A 16463-nucleotide genomic window follows, 5' to 3' on the forward strand; every position below is an offset into this window, starting at 1 on the left:
CTCCTCCCAAAACAACCTCTCCTCTCCTTTTATAGTATTTCAGTGGAGAAGCTCCACAAATTGGACAAAAAACAAACTTGTGATAACTCGAGGTACTGAAATAAATGGAAAGCTGGGAGGGATAGTGCTCAAAAAGATTCTTTTTATAAAAAAGTAATTTTTTAAAAAATGTACCACAATCCACACAAAGCAAGCTGTTTGCAGAGAGAAGACAAAAGACAAGAGCATTTCCTATGCAATAGATAGGCAAGATGTTTATCTAAAACAATTCTTCATTAGGAAACACTGGGGCACATCCTCCCACTGTAAGAAAAAATAGAAAACAATCCCAAAACTTACCTACACACTTTTGACTTCTCTCTGTCTCCTACATCTTCACTATTATAAACAGACTCCCAAACTGCCAGCCTCAGCATTTTTGTCTCCTGAAGCAGCAGACTCTTGCCTATGAAGGCTGCACTTCAGGGTAAGGATGGACTGAGCTCTGAGGATGTGAGCATGGGGGAGGGAAGCTTCAATATTACAACCCATCCATCAACCACTTCTATAAAGCTCTTTTGTTCCAAGTTCATACTTAGCAACTCAAGGTCAAAACTGATGTTGGAAAATGCAAATCGTAAGTCAACCCAGACTTTCAGCCCATGTGTCTCCTTGACCTTAAACACAAACAAGAAACAGGCAAAAAGAAGTTTCAGCTATATAATCTATTTATATAAAAATATGTGTCAAAGAATACTAACAAATTAAAAATGACTGGGGGTTAATCTACATTACTACTGATATAGATTAGAAAAAAAAATCAGAATATGTGCATTTAAGATAAAGGGCCCTTACTTTTTTGGCTTTCTTTCACTTTGGGCAAAGTCAATTTCACCTGGAAGAGGCTTTTCTGTTTGTTTTTTTCGTTGTCTATTGGGATTTGATTTTTTAGTTTTGAGCTGCCTTTTTTTTTGGTTGGTTTTTTTTTTTGGTTTTTTTTTCTTTGAAAGAGACACACACAAGGTTTGATTGAAAGCACCACTGGGAAAACTAGCTGGTTGAAAAAAACCCAACCTTTTCCTTTCTGGTACAAAACAAAGGAACACATCTCTATTAGCCTTTGTCTTTAAGAAGTCCTGGGTCAGATGTTGGCAGCCTCCACAAAGAAGAAAAATAGTAGGTATTACCAATAAAAAGCAAGAGTTTCATTGCAGCCAAGAAAACAGGATGTATTCCACAGGCTATAACTATTCTCCTTAGAAACACAATACAAGGAGGAAAAAAAAGAAAAATCATTCATTACGCTCAAATACTTAAGAGCAGACTTTTCAATGAACCCCATTTTTGCAGGATTCCATGGCAGAAAGCAACAGAGGTGCCAAATACCTGAGATTACAAGCTTATCCCGTGGATATTTCCCAGAGGTGCTGTAAGAAAAATCAATTTACATGGACAACAGAAAGACAGTGTAAGACAAGAGAACGCTGACACAGAACATTAATCTAGTATTTAAAATCTCTTAATTTTAGATGATCTGGCAGTCTTTACAATTGTCATCACAAAACTTTGAGTTTTATTCCAAGAGTTTACATATAACATCTTTCATATGGGAAAAGTCCTGCCAAGAAATTTAAATATAGCTGCATTGAATGCCAGTTTGGCTTCCTCCATGTGAATTTGGACAATTTTAACAAGAGTTTATGAACTTGCACTGGGGAAAAAAAGTATAATGATAGTTTGCCATCCATGTATGTAAGTTATAAGTTATGTAAAACACCAGATTCTGCAGTCTAGCAAAAATATTTTAAAACTATTTCTCTCCAATAGCTTTGATTTGGCCCTTAAATCACAACTTTCTTCTAAAGCACCTTACACAGTCCTGGCAATTAAGTCAGCCTGAAGGGTTGCTTACTTAGGGGAAGGATAAGAAAATGTGTTTAAATAGCAGTAATTCAGTCTACTGAGGAACTGCTTTATTTGATCAACTGCTGCTGTGGATGATCAAAAAGGTGTTTCCTGTAATTCTCATTGGAGTTTGCTCGCTTGCCCCAAGCAAGATGAAGAACAGAGCTATATGGTATGTTTTCCATCCTCCTTAATAAAGCTCCCATCAACAAGCAAAAAAATAGGGTACTGTAGTAATGTAACCTAGATCCTAGACAGTTTCCAAAAGCCCAGCCAAGGATCTTTGTCAGAATTTCAAAGAGAAGCCGCTGCTGAAATTCTTAAGCATGCGGAAGGGTTGTTCAGGACTCCTCCTGCACACAGTGAGCGCTTTCACTCCCTGAGAGGTCGCTGCCAGCAGGATCTGTAAGGTGAGACACTGGAAACAGTTTCCACTTTCTCCATCGGACACAGTTTCCATCTTTCTGTGATCAACTTTATTACCTCGCCTTTCAACAGAAACAATAGGTATTTTTATGGAGAGTATTAAAGCTCTTCCCAAGAAGCACCGCAAGGTCAGAAGTCCTCAAGTAAATAATTATAAATAAAAAATATTATTTCTAATTTTTAGAATGTGATTTTTGGCTCCCAGCTCTATAACTTGATTAACTAACACCTTCCCTTGCCCATCCTTTTTCAAATAAATGTGCTGACATAGTCACAGTTTAGGAATGGTATTTTCCAATTTAGTATTCCTGCTAAAACCACGCCACTGCTTGCTGCCCCTTTACTCAAACTGAAGGCACAGATGGAGATCAGAACAATTATCTGGAAACAGCAATGGGATAAGAAAACTAGCAGCAGCCATATTAATAAAAAAGGGTATGAGACAAAGAAACTATTTACATGGAAAGCCCATGACAATAAGCAAATACCAGACAGCTTCCCTCACCACCTTTTCTTAACTGGGGAAACTCCTTCTCCAGAACAGAGAGAGAGAGAGAGTCAGAGCAAGTCCCTTTCCCCCCTGCCTGCAGCAATGGCCTGGGTGGTACAGAATAACATCTGGGTCCTGGCCACACACCCTCCCATCTAAAAATTACCCTGTCCTGGCCAAAACCAGGACAGACATTTACCAAAGGCCACAGAATATCCCAGTTCTAATGATCAAGTTGTTGTTCATCCTGGGTCCCACTAGTACCTCTCTACAACAGCCTTCCGGTAAGGAGTGTATCCATGTTTGTGGTTACAGTGCTTTGACAAGAGGCAATGAGAACAAACTGTAATGCATGAAACTCCTTCTAAGCGTATGGAAAAACAGTTTTACTATGAGAGTTGTGATTGCTCCACCCTTGGAGATATTCAAAACCCAAATGAACACAGCCCTCAGCACCTGGCTCCCACTCAAGCCTATCCTGAAAAGGAGCAGGATTAGGTGGCACAGACAGAAGGTAGTGACCAATAACTCAGTGTCCAGATGGACACTGGTGACAAGCAGGGCCATACTGGGACCGGTTTTTTTAATGCCATCGGTGACAAAGATGAAGGGATCAAGTGCACCCTCAGCAACTTTGCAGGTGACAGACACCAAGCTGAGTGCTGTGGCTGGCACGCCTGAGGGGCAGGATGCCATCCAGAGGGATCTGGATAAGCTCAACACGTGGGCCCATGGGAACACTATAGGTTTACCCGTTCGGTTGCAATGCTCTCAAGACAGCACCTTTGGTGACTAATCAAGCAGCCTCAAGAGCTCTCCCTTGAAAAGTTTCATTCAAACTCACTGTCTCAGCTTTGACAACAGCCACCAAGGTAGGGGGAGAAAGGTAATGTACATGGCGCACAGATAAAGTATCTTTTATAATATCCTGTAAGTGGAGGCTGTGCTCGTGTGCTAACCATGACCGTGCAGAACATTCAGGCTGACAATGAGTGACACTGCTCACTTCATGTTCACACGCAGAACTCACACCTGCACTTGCTATTTGATGCTGTCTTTTGTCAGTCAGTCATTTTTCCAACTGGCTGTTTCTATTAAAAGCTGAGATATTCTAGAGCTCTCCCTAAAAACTTCAAAGTTCCACTAGAAATATGCTCATGCTTTCATTTGTCTTTGGGATTAACTTTATTCATATTTTTATAAGCCACTAATAGTAATCTAAATTAGAAATACAGTATGTGCATAGACACAACTAGTGATAAAACCAGTGGAGCACAAACATGCCAAGCTGACAGGAGCTCAAAAGAAGACAAGCTTTTGTCTATCATGACCTAATTCATTTTTCTACCAGTTGCACTACACAATGCATTTAAATCATTTAAATATTTGATGTGTTAACCTGCAGCACATTATCTCCATGTACAATGCTAAATTACCCACTCTTCTTCCTACCTTTTAGAAGCTGCAGCTATTTCCAGACTGCAGCAAGTTTCACGATTTGTCAGCAAGGTTACTAACTGTAAAAAAATGTTTTGTAAAGAAAAAGCTACTGTATTTTATGTGTTGGGAAAAGGGTGGGAGGAGAAAACATGCTCAGTTAGAGCAACAGGGTCAAAACAACACGCCTTGAAGAGCACTCCCCTCCCATGTTACATACCACACTCTTCAGAGGGGACATCACAAATTACAGAATTCAAGCCAAACTCAGCAATGAGTGGGAGCAGGCAAGATAATAAGCACTGCAGATGGTTTTAGTCTTCATTACCATCCAGTAGACACAATGTCTCTGTAACAGATACGGACAAACAGAGGCTTTTGTAACATGACAAACTAAAAAGCACCAAGAGCTGTATGTTTTTGTGGTATTCTTCACCTCAGGCAAACACTCTGTGGATTTCTAATTACCTGCTCTTCCTCCAGACCTCAAAAAAGCCCATAACTGTTGTGAAACCTTGGGTTCTTCAAAACAGACCGTTTTAAGCCACACTTAACCAAATTACCATCTTCTGGATTCACTCATATGTGTTATGACTAGACTCTTTCAGGAAAAAGAGCCTTCTAAATCACGCTTAAATCTGCACTGTGGCTGTGCTGTGTAAATGCTTCCTAATGTTCTAAGGAAATTTGTTATCACAAACAGGCCAATGCTGCAGTTTAACCTTCCTTCAGGATAAGCAAGCACAGTCTCTCTCCTCTCCACTCAGATTTGGAGAAGGGCAGCCCTGTCCTACCACTGACCATCAAGACAAGGCAGGGCAAGAGAACTGACGCACACTTGCCTCGTTTTCTCCAGCCTTCCTTTCTTTCCTGAAGGTAAAGATCACGATTATAGATTACAACTCTACGTATTTCATAATTATTATACAATTATAACAGCACAACAGTAATTTCAAAATCAACTTCAATAATGCATTTACACTGAAACCACCCTTGTTATGATCCTGCTGTCTCCCCGGGACAAGGCAAGCCCTGCGCGATGCCGCCCGGGATTTCCGCAGCGCAGAGGCAGAGCCGCTTCGGCTGGCGTTGCACAACCCGGGCTGAGCCCAGCTGCAGCCCCACGGGGTCAGGGCCCCCCGCCCGCCCCGGGACTGCTCCCTGCAGGGCTCAGGCTGCCCCAGCCTGCCCAACAGGACTGCACACGCTGCCACGGCGAGGGCAGCAGCCGGAGACAGCAGGAAGGGTGTTGGCCCCACCGCCATCAGTTGCCATACCTGTTTCCCGTATCTGGGCTTCCAACGAGGTCGCGAATGCAACTGGTACAAAACCTTTCAGTTCTAACCCCGTCATCACCCTTCTGTTTCCTGCCATAGCCATTCCCTACGGCATGCCTTCAGCCATGCAGAATGAGTTTATGGTAAGTATATTTATACCTTAAAATATGAGACCTTCCATCACATACACATTATTAAAATAAAGTTAGCAGGAGGAACCAGATAGTGACTACCTACCTTTATTTTAATAGAACAAGGAAATAGCTCAATGAACAACTTTTAGGAAACTGCATCTAAACTAACACACAAGACATATTTATGAACACTACTGTATTTTCATTCTCTCTTCCTCACAACAAATCTGGAACAAACTTATTTCTTTCTTATATTTAAAAATCTTAAAGTTCACTTAAGAAGGCCTCCATGTTTCCAACACTACAAATCAAAATAGTGTAAAGGAGGCGATAACTTAATTGCACTGTTGTTCATACACACATGAAGATATATCTTCAATCCTACAGAGTGATCATTTTCAGAAATTCTTGGGTTCTTGGAATTCTGCAAATAAATATTTTTCAGTGTCTAGGAAGGATTTTATTTGCATCATGTCCAGAATAATGGGTAATGGATTTGTCTGTGTTATCAATCAAGCTTTGCTTGTGCTATCTTTCTTCTAAATTGAAGATCAAATACCACAGTTAATGAAAAGTTTTGTAAGAGCTTGTTCCCATTTCCTGGTAATTTGGTTCTTTTTTCTACTTCAAAATGTTTTAGTGTCTCTAAGGACAATGTGGCTAACAACATTTTGATATTTTCTTTTTAACTTTTAATGATACTGCTTTAGGCAAGCATCACTTGGTTTCTCAGTTGCTCCAAGCAGATTCAGTTACTCACCATGAACTAGATACTGAGCAGGAAGGGAAAGCCAGCACCATTTGCTTGGGAGCTCTTCCCTTCCATACAGCAGGAACAAAAGGTGCCACCAGAGATAACCCACCAGGCACTCATCTTGGACCCTGCTGAGCTTCCTGTAAGCAAACTCTAACTGCTGCCAAAAGCCAAAACTCGCTAAAGTAGAAAACAAAAGACAGATACCTCTTTGCAAGGAGAAAGACTGGGCTTGCTTTCTTACTCAAACCCAAGATTTTGAGAAACTTTACAAACGTAACAGCCAGACACAAAGAATGTATAGAAGCCAGTGAGTGGCAATATTTATTCCACCAGTTAAAAGCTCATAAGAACTCTTCTGTAGCCAGCATTTTGACACTAAAAAAAATAATAAATTGGGAGGACCAAGAAGAAAGAAGAGCATTCAAGTACAACTCATTACCGTTTAAAACATACTGTAGGAGTGTTTTGTTTTCATTTTCCAATTGGTTGCTTAACCAGGGGAAAAAAAAATCCCACCATTGTCACTATTACTCAATATGCTTGAAATCACTATAATTTTCCATTATGATTTACATTTGCATTTAGTGCTAGCAGAAAAAATGAAGTGCTTTAGTTCTTCAGAGAGCATCCATAGTTCCAATATACTTCAGGAGGCAGCTGTTCTAGTACTAATCTCTGAAAAGTAGGAGCTAAGTTAATTAAAAAATTACAATCTTAGATTAATCAAAATTTGGTTAGCTAGGCTACAGCCTGATTACAGTAAAAGGAATGTCAAATCAACTAACTTAAGAGATCTACTTGTTATCAAGATGTCAAATTTCAAATTAAAACAGAGCTGCTGCTCACATTAGGGCAATTAAACTTACTGAAACGTTAAAATATTCTCTAAGTTTGAAAGTTGTAAGAACTCAGCCACAGACACAATAAAGTCTGTTCCTTTGAGAGTTCTTTTATTTCAAGTAATACCTTGATATTCTCACCTCCCTCACTGTAACAGTGTAAATGGTTTTACACTTGTTTTGTACTCCTATAGCAGAGCAATGGACATGTTTGGAAGGGAAGCAATGGAAATGAAGAAAGGGGCAACTCAGTTATTATGGTGCTACCCGCTGTGCCACATCACCAGGCAGGAAGGCCTTACACTGGGGGTAACACCAAGGGGCTGTGAAATAGAGGGGTGAGAGGGGCTGTCAGGAGAAAGCCAGAAGCTCCATCAAATTTCACCCTTCCCTGTCTCTGCCTCCTCACCTCCTTCCTCATTAACCCGACTCTCAGGCCTGCAGAGGGTGTTGGATTTGAGGAAGGTGAAGTGCTGAGTTTTAAAAAGTGACATGGGTGGTGAGGTGCAGAGCAGACACTGGGACTGTCACACCTCAGAACAGGGAGAGGCAGCTCAGAGCACACCTGGGGTGAGCAAGGAGTCAAAACTACTAAAGAAAATGAGGAGGAGAAAATAAGAGGAAGGAAATAATAAAAAAATCAGGTCTTAACCTGAAAACTGTGTAGTCCAGTGGCTTCAACAGGGTAACTACCCAGAAGAGTGATAGCAAAGCAATTACTTGGTTCTGCCTCTCTCTGCAGGAGTAACTACCCTGTCTGCAGACTGCCTGAAGCTCAATCTCATTCATTGGACCTTAAACATTTATATTCTAACTACTCCTACTTCATGAAGGGCAAGGAAATCTCATATGCACAATGCTGATTAAAGGACAAGAGGCCAATAAATAAATAAATAAAACCAGCCTAAATTAAACCACCATAATTTACAAATGACAAAGAGAAAAAAACCCATGACAGCCTGAAGCAGCCCTGCCCAACTAAAATATGGTAGGATATAAGAACAAACAACTTGCAAAGTCCACCCACATTAATCTAGGCTAAACCCACAGGTAGCAAAATATTTTTTCTTGTTTCTTAAATTGCATGACATCCAGGCTCTCTGGAGACTGCCATCCAACCAGCAGGTTTCCTATCCAACCTACAGCCAAGAACAACATTTAATTAGCATGTTTAATTGATCTTGTTAACTGTTAGGGTGGACAGCTTTGATCTCGCCTGCTGATAGCTGGTTTAGGACTACAAAAGAAACTGGGGCTTTGCATAATTGCCAAGCTCTCGAAGTGTGTCTTTTAAATCCTTCTGTTTCTCAATCCCCCTTTCTGTTTCTGCTGCACTAGTGCCCCGGATAACAGGAAGTAAAGAACATGCCATCATTTATTGTATCATTTATTTGAGCGTGTAGGCGAAAAAAAAGGAAGACGAGGAAAGGGAAATTGCTGCTCCTTCACCCAGAAACACAGGAAAAGGCCAGGAATTACCACAGTGAATCTGGCCTGGGCAACATTAAATTAAGTACCCCATGGCTGAGGGCAGCCAGCACCAAACACTTCAGTGGAAGAGGCAGGGAACACTAAGCACGTGTGGGATAAGCTGCTCCCAACCCCCCTTGCAAGCCTGATCCCACATTCTGTTGATTAGAGGCTGGTTTAAATTCTAGGATAGAGGGTTTGAGGAATTTCAGTGGCTCTCCACTGTGTTGTTCTATGTTTGTTAATAGGCTCATCCAAAAAATTATTTTTCTGCAGGAGATTTATATTAGCTTAGAGAGAAGCCCACAAGACCAAGATTACTAGCTTGCACTCAACCAAGATGGGACTGTGCCAATACTAATAGGAAGAGAGACTTCTGAGGACATTTTAGTGCATCCTAAAATATCTAGCAACCTTCAAAATAGATCCTAATTGAAAACAACTAAATACAAGTATGTTTAATCCATTAACTACCTCTCCTAAACACTGTTTTCCTGAATGATCAAGCCACTCATAAGTTCCACGGAAATAAATGTTCGTAGGTGGTGTATAATAGGTTCTGAGCCATGTACAAAGCAGCTCTACATTTCAGCCAAAGAGTGTCAACTGTTTTCAGAACAGCAAGCCAAACCCTCATCAAACTGAATTCAGCTGGAGCTTTGCCACTCAGCAGGACAACGACTTGGCCCACCATCCCCATGGGAAATCTTTTTCTAACTCAGACTTTCTTCCTGCTTATTCCAAACGAAATCTCCTTTGGATCAGGTTGAATCTCCACAGATAATTAGTCTTGCACTAGCTAAATAAAACAAGAGTTATATTGCTTCTGAGCAGCAAACTGAATAATTACAACAGGGTTAAAGAGAAAATTTCTTCTTTTCTTTCCCGGGGGAACTCAGGAATTAACTGTTTAACATGGTTGAACTTTGCTGTTGAATCTTCATATTGCACAGCGAGAAGTACCATAGTGCAGTCACCTCAAGCATCTGTAATCCTGGATGAACTGTAGCTCTCAAATACTGCTAGAACAGAGTTCTTCACCTAAAAGCCCGTCTTTTCTCACCAAAGGTTTCTCATGAGCACACTGTGGTTTTGGTGGTTAGTTTGGGGATTTTGGTTGTGGTGTGTTTTGTTTTCTTTTGTGGGGGCGTGTGTTGTTTGACTTTTTTTATCCGTAAAACTTTTTCTGAAGAAGGATTCTTCTTATTGCTGCAGGATGATGAATATCTTGTATTCTCTGTCCTTACACCAGAAACTATAGAAAGCCAGCCAGCCCCTTCATCTCCTGCCTACTGCTGATACTGTCTCAAATAATGCTCACTTTTGGTGGCTTGGGATGGAGGAGGGGTTTCCCTAGGAATAAGCTGAATAAAGCTTCCTGTTCAGCTAAAGCAGGAAATGTGCTCCAGTACTGCCTTGCACACAAAGAGTGGAAAATACTTACTAAACAAAATAGCAGGAGATGAAGTGTAAACTGGATTGTCCTTCCATCATGCAGACAAATAGAAAGCTATACTCCCCACACCCCCAGCTCTCTTGCATTAATGTCCTTAAACTTGGAGGGGAAAAAAAAAAACAACCCAAAAAAACCCATATATATGTATAGATATTGTGCACCAAAATCAAATTGTTGTGCTGTGTCTTTAAAATCAAACACTGAAGGATTTTAAGCAACACTAATTAGGAGGCAGCATTTCCTCCCTCCCACAAAATCAGCTTCTTGTTAAAACAGGAGGTGCAACTGGCCAAACCCCATCCTGCTAGTGGAGACACTGAACCAGAAGTTGTCATTAGGTTAACCTCCCAGCATCTCAAATCATCTCTTCAGAAAGACTTTAAAATAAATAGCAGAGAGGATGGAAGGAACAGCCTTCCAGTCTGTCAAACCATAGGGATTTACAGAAAAAAACAGCAATAATATTTTTTGCATAAATAACAGCAGACGGCAGAAGACAAATATGAATGGAAAAAATGTCCTTCTTCATGCCCTACAAAAACAATGACTGTTTAAGACCCCACAGCATTTCCCAAGAGCTGGCCTTGTAATTCATGGAAGATTTCTCTCAACCATCATATGCCTTTTGACGGGCTCTGATCACTTCAAAGAGGCACTTGTCCTCACCAACCCTAACATTTGAGAACCAAAAGTGATGAAAAACTACATCACCTGATGCTAGGTCACGGCTACAGATGCACACTGCTAGAAAATAAAAAGCTGTTAGGCAAGTCCCGTGGTGTAAAACACATTATGGCAGCTGGATGCTGGAAACATATGACAAAACACCATGCAAAACAGCAACACACATAAGCTTAATGAAAACCTGATGAAAGACAGTTTGAAAATGTACTGAATCTAATTAATTCTCTAGATGTGACTAGTGCAGCTGAACTAAGGTCACAAGTACTGCATACTACACTTGAATTTTATAAGCCACCTTGAGCCATTAGTGCCTCCCTTCACTATGAGTTATAAACCAGTCACCGGCCCATAAGGCCATGTCTCATCATATTTTGATGTCCCTTCTTGTGGCATAACACCCTGCTCATTATGCAAAGCTCAAATACATGTCAGGAAACCATTTTACTAACTGGCCTTAAAAATAGCCTTGTATTGAAATCAAGTCAAGAGCAATTTTCTCAGCTGGGGGGATAGAGCGAGCAACTTCTCTACCACTGTAAACAAAAAGTTAAAGAGAGCTAAACTAAACCAGAGAAATCAGAGTCATTCTAGTGAATCTGAAAACTCAGCCATCACCAAGAATGCATACATCTGAAAGCTCCCTTCAAAGTGCTGAAGCAGACCTGAAATTAAACTGTCCCAGTACATGTGGCACACCAGTACAAAACCCTTGGAAAGGAGGCGTCCCAGCTGAAGGGCATGGCTGAATTCCAGACATGGGGAAGTTTATCCCTAGTGAGGGTTGCAAAGACATAGCACCTGCTGCACTACAGCACATCCTTAACCAGTTTGCCACATCAGAATGCTCTCTCCCATGTGGAGCAGTGAATGGGTGTCCTTGAACTAATGCAGTCACTACAGAGTACTGGTGAGTATGTAACTGAAGGGAAAACATCAGAGATCATCTGAGACACTTTTACCTATTCCTACTTTAATACCTAGAACTAGGATCATATGGATCCTAAGCACACGCACAAGGACACGCTGTACAGACAGAGCAGCAAGCACAGTCAATGACTGCAGAGAGGTTCTCTCCCATGTGGAGCAGTGAATGGATGTCCTTGAACTAATGCAGTCACTACAGAATACCGGTGAGTGTGTAACCAAAGGGAAACATCAGAGATCATCTGAGACACTTTTACCTATTCCTACTTTAATACCTAGAACTAGGATCATATGGATCCTAAGCACACGCACAAGGACACGCTGTACAGACAGAGCAGCAAGCACAGTCAATGACTGCAGAGAGGACTGAAGACAAAGAGCTTTGTTCTGCCTGCTTTCCCTCCCTCACACCCCTGCCCATGCTCAGGGCAAACACTGATGGACTCCTCTTATCTGAAGGGTACTGCATGTAAACTTTACTTTGAAACAAAATTATGATAGTGCAAAAATAAAAGAAAAACTCAAACCCACAATTTCAAAGCATGTACTTTCCCAAGCACCATGGACACACATAGCATATCTTCTACCAGCTGCCAGTCTGCAGCTATATCACAAAAAGTTGTTGCAACCCAGATTTAAAGTTTTCTAGTCCTCTTCCGGTCCTTCCCATACAACATCATGCTGGGATTGCAAAAGTTGTTCTGGGACCTTCAGTTATGAGGGGAAATTATTGTCTGGGCCCCACAAAGAGAACAAAAGCCATTTATTCAAGTAGAAATTACTTGTGATTTGAAAAGCAGGTGTCCAATGTCCTATCCCCTCATCCTGAATGCAAGAGCAGATTACTTAAGTCATCTGACACAATGTCATGCTGCACCTGTGTGTGTACTTGTGCACCACAAAAGGTGCAGTACTTTACAATATCTCAAAAGGTTTATGATTAGCAAAAACCTAGTAAATGGGAAAGCAATTATACAATCCTTGTTGTTCTTACATCCTGCTCCAGCAAACAGCTTTCTCCATGAGGCTTCAAAAAATAAAAGGAAAAATTCCCCTCACTGTTGTTCCAAAACAAAGACAGCATGATTAAACTATTTTCTTTGTTTTCCATATAGTTCCCTTTAATGACAGGAACAGGGTTTGCAGACAAGTCTTGACGGCTTGTATTACAGACATGTTCATGACTTTAACTGCAACTGAGCATCCTACCTGATCTCCTTGACCAGACTGCAGTACCTAGAGAGCCTGTGGGAATTGTCATTGCTTTATGTGCAGCTTCATGTCAATATTCTCAGCCTACACATCCATTTCTAGTGACTGAATAAGCAAATAAAGTAACCCTCCTTTACAAACAAAACAAAAACAAAACCCCCCAAACAACAAAAAACAACCAAAGAATCAAAAAAATTAGAGCTAAATAATCATTAATTCTCTTAGACTTAAATGAATGAAATATTTGAAGAGAATATATAGCAGCAGCAATGAGATTCCAAGTAGCAAAACTAAATGAACAGAAGACACGACACCCAGCAAAGAATTTAAAACCAAACAGAGAAAGCCAAACTTAAGAACTGCATCCTGTTTTAGGCATCACAATCACAAGAGCAAAGACCATCAAATTAAAAGCAATAACAGGCTTAGCCCAAAAAACTGAGTTATAACAACAACAACAACAAAAACATGAATATATCATTTGTGCAGAAGGATGACTAAGAAAGAATACAACCACTAAGAGTCTGACATTTAGAATTTCAGGGCTTGCACAGTGCAGCAGTAGACTTATTTCACCCTTGCCTTTATATACATTGCATCAGTGTTTGGTAATTGTTAGCATTCTATTTAAACTGAGATAAATAAATATTGCTTCCTATCAGTTTAATATATCACTATACTGCAGGTATCCCCAGTAATAACACACTTGCATTTCAAGTGTGACAGGACCATGCCACGCCTGATTAACACAATGATATTGGCAGAAAAGATTATACTTGTCTTGGTGAGTAAGAAATGGTCCTTCCATTTATCATTCAGTTACAAAACACCTAAAAAAGTAAAACTGGTTAGCACAAAACTTCAGCCTCACACTTAAAAACCACAAGGTTTGGTATGGATGATGAAGGTGTCCTCCTCCAGAGAAATCACATACTCAAGTATACCATAAGGAATACTTCTGCAATGAAACAGGTAAGTTATCCATACAGGGTTCATACCATTTAAATATTATTTCTGAAATTATCAGTTTATTTCCTTGTCAATTTTGCTCATAAGTGTGCCATGTGGAAAGCAAGCTTTCTACTTCCAGTCAGAAGAAAACTGTCGGTGGTCTCTGAGCAACAACCCTATTTAGGCTGGGCTTACAACTTATATAGCTGCCACAAAAGTTGCAACACAGTTCTTTGGGTTCCTGAATGTTTCCAGCACATTGAGAAAGCTAAGCTGATGTTGCAAGCCATCTCCCACATTGTCTGTGGGGAGCTTGGTCACGCATAAACAAATCTTCATGTTCCAGATGCAATTTTTACTGGATCCTTTCTCCAAAGCTGGACCAAGCTCAGGAAAAAAACCCAAACCACCTTTTCCTATAGCTCTGTGTAGGTGTACAATTAGTCACTTCTAAGGACAATTTTACAGGCTCCGAAAAAAACTTAAGAAGAGCCTCCCATGCTGCCACTACTTAGGAATCGGAGGCCGAATCTGCATCTTGCTGCCTGGGCTCCGTATGAAGTTGAAATTTCAAAGTTTGAGATCAACTCTGCTCGAGAGAACCGAGAGACACAAAACCAGCTGCAAAATACATCCAGGTTTCTATTTACTGCGGTCTTCCCATGCACACACAAAAGAATTAATCAGGCATGTGGGCTGAACTGTCAGGAGCTCGGCTGATCCCCAGCCCAGCGCAAACCCGGCACAAGCACATAAACAAACTCCCCCGGGATCGCAGCGCTCTCGGCTCCCGGAGCGGCGCCCCCCGCCCCCGGCCAGCCCCTGCCCGCCCCGCGGACACGTTCTCCCGCTGGGCGAGGGCTCCGCCGCCAGAAGCACCGGGGGAACACCGGGCGGCCCGTCCCGCACGCTGACACCGCCCTCCGGCACGGGCCGGCGGCATCACGGGCCGGCGGCATCCCGGGCCGGAGCCACGGGACGGAGCCGGGACCGGGGTGTCCCGGAGGGGGATGAGCAGCGCCGCGCTACAGCCCCTGGGCACCGGCGGGGCCCGGGACGAGCACGGGAAAAGAGAGACGGGGATGCTTAGGTGTCCCTCTTTCCTTCCTGTTTTCAAATAAATCACAAACTAGAGTCCAGCCTGCCGCGCCAACAGCTCCGCCACCGGGCGGCCGCCCTCCCGCCGGTCCTCCCGCTCCCCGAGCCGCCCCGCCACCGTCCCGGAGGAGCGGGCAGCGCTGGGCAAGGGTGGTACTCACGGATCTTGACTTTGCGGTGGTCAAGGCGGGCGAGGAGCTCTTCCAGGGCGCCCAGGCGGCGCTGGAGCCGGGCGTTGCGGTGGCACAGGGAGTCCGCCTCGCTGAGGATCCCGCCGAAGATGTCGCCGGCGCAGCGGGAGAGGTCGGAGAGCTGCATCAGCAGCGACACCAGCGCGTACGAGCTGACCTGCTCCAGCGTCCCGAAGAGCGGCACCGCGCCGCGGCGGCGCCCGCCGCCCCCCTCCGCCGTCCCGGCGTGGTCCCCGGGAGCCGGGCCGCCCCGCTCCGCGCCATCCCCGCCGGCCTCTTCCAGCCTGCACAGCTTCAGCGGCTCCAGGGTCCGCAGCGGGAACGGCATCGCGGCCGGGGACGGGAGCAGCGCGGGGCGCGGCAGCGGCACGGGTGGCGGGAGAGCTAGGCGTCCCCGGCGCGAAAAGTCTGCATCCGCGCAGCAGTGACAAAAGTTCGGGGAGCGGAGAGGGAGCGAGCGAGAGAGAAGAGCACAACAACAAATGAATCGGGGCGGGAGGCAGGGCGGCCGGGCTAGGCGCTGCGGGGCTGCGGGGGAGCCGCCGCCGCCGGCCGGGCGCAGGGGGAGCCCCGCGCGGCGCCCATGTGCGGGAGTGGCCCCCGGAGGCGGGAGCGGCCCCGGGAGGAGGGAGGGGAAGGGAGGGGAGGGGAAGGGAGAGGAGGGGGAGCGGAGCGGGGCGCAGCACCGCCGCACGGCGGGCGCGGTGAGAGCCCGGGCCGGCCGGGAGACAGGAAAGAGCCCGGCTTTCTCTCCCCGAAGTGAGGATGAGGCGGGGAGGGAGGGAAAGAGGAAGCGTGGGAGGGGGACTGAAGCGCCTTGGATGCGGCCACAAAGGAGGAAAGTCAGCCAGAGGAGGAGGGGAGAGAAAGCCCGGAGCAGCTCCACCTGGGGAACCCCGCGCCGTTGCAGGCACTTTTCTGAACGCACCAAACTCCCAACCCGGAAAGCGAGAGCTGGAAAAAGAGGAGGAGGGAAGGGAGGGGGGGAAACCTCCACGAACCTGGGAAAAGCAGGAGGCCGCCGCCTACCTGTGGCTCCCCGAACTGGAGCCTCACCCTTCCCGGGCAGCCAAGGTAGCTGCTGGGTCCAGCGGGACTCCCCAGGGAGCAGCCAGCCCGTCCGGCCTCCTCTGCTCGGCGAAAGGGGCCAAGCAAAGAGGGGGCACGTCTCGCCTCGGCCCCTTCCCCTGCCGCGCCGCGGGTCGGGCCAGAGGTGCTGCTCCAAGGCAGGGG

General features: G+C 44.2%; 1 protein-coding gene across 5 annotated transcripts in view; it reads right to left on the bottom strand.

Annotated features, from left to right (window-relative positions):
• The window catches only part of NHSL1 (NHS like 1), a 176466-nt gene extending 160670 nt beyond the window's left edge, over positions 1 to 15796 (bottom strand). For all 5 annotated transcript variants that reach the window (XM_039707442.1, XM_039707441.1, XM_039707440.1 and 2 more), the window contains exon 1: positions 15201 to 15796. In XM_039707442.1, the coding sequence (XP_039563376.1) occupies positions 15201 to 15558 (358 nt within the window). In that variant the 5' untranslated portion in view covers positions 15559 to 15796. The remainder of the gene's footprint in view (positions 1 to 15200) is intronic.
• Between the last annotated feature and the right edge of the window lie 667 nt (positions 15797 to 16463).

This window comes from Passer montanus, unplaced genomic scaffold, assembly GCF_014805655.1.
Source record: "Passer montanus isolate IOZ18808 unplaced genomic scaffold, ASM1480565v1 scaffold2, whole genome shotgun sequence".
Classification (NCBI taxonomy): Eukaryota; Metazoa; Chordata; class Aves; order Passeriformes; family Passeridae; genus Passer; species Passer montanus.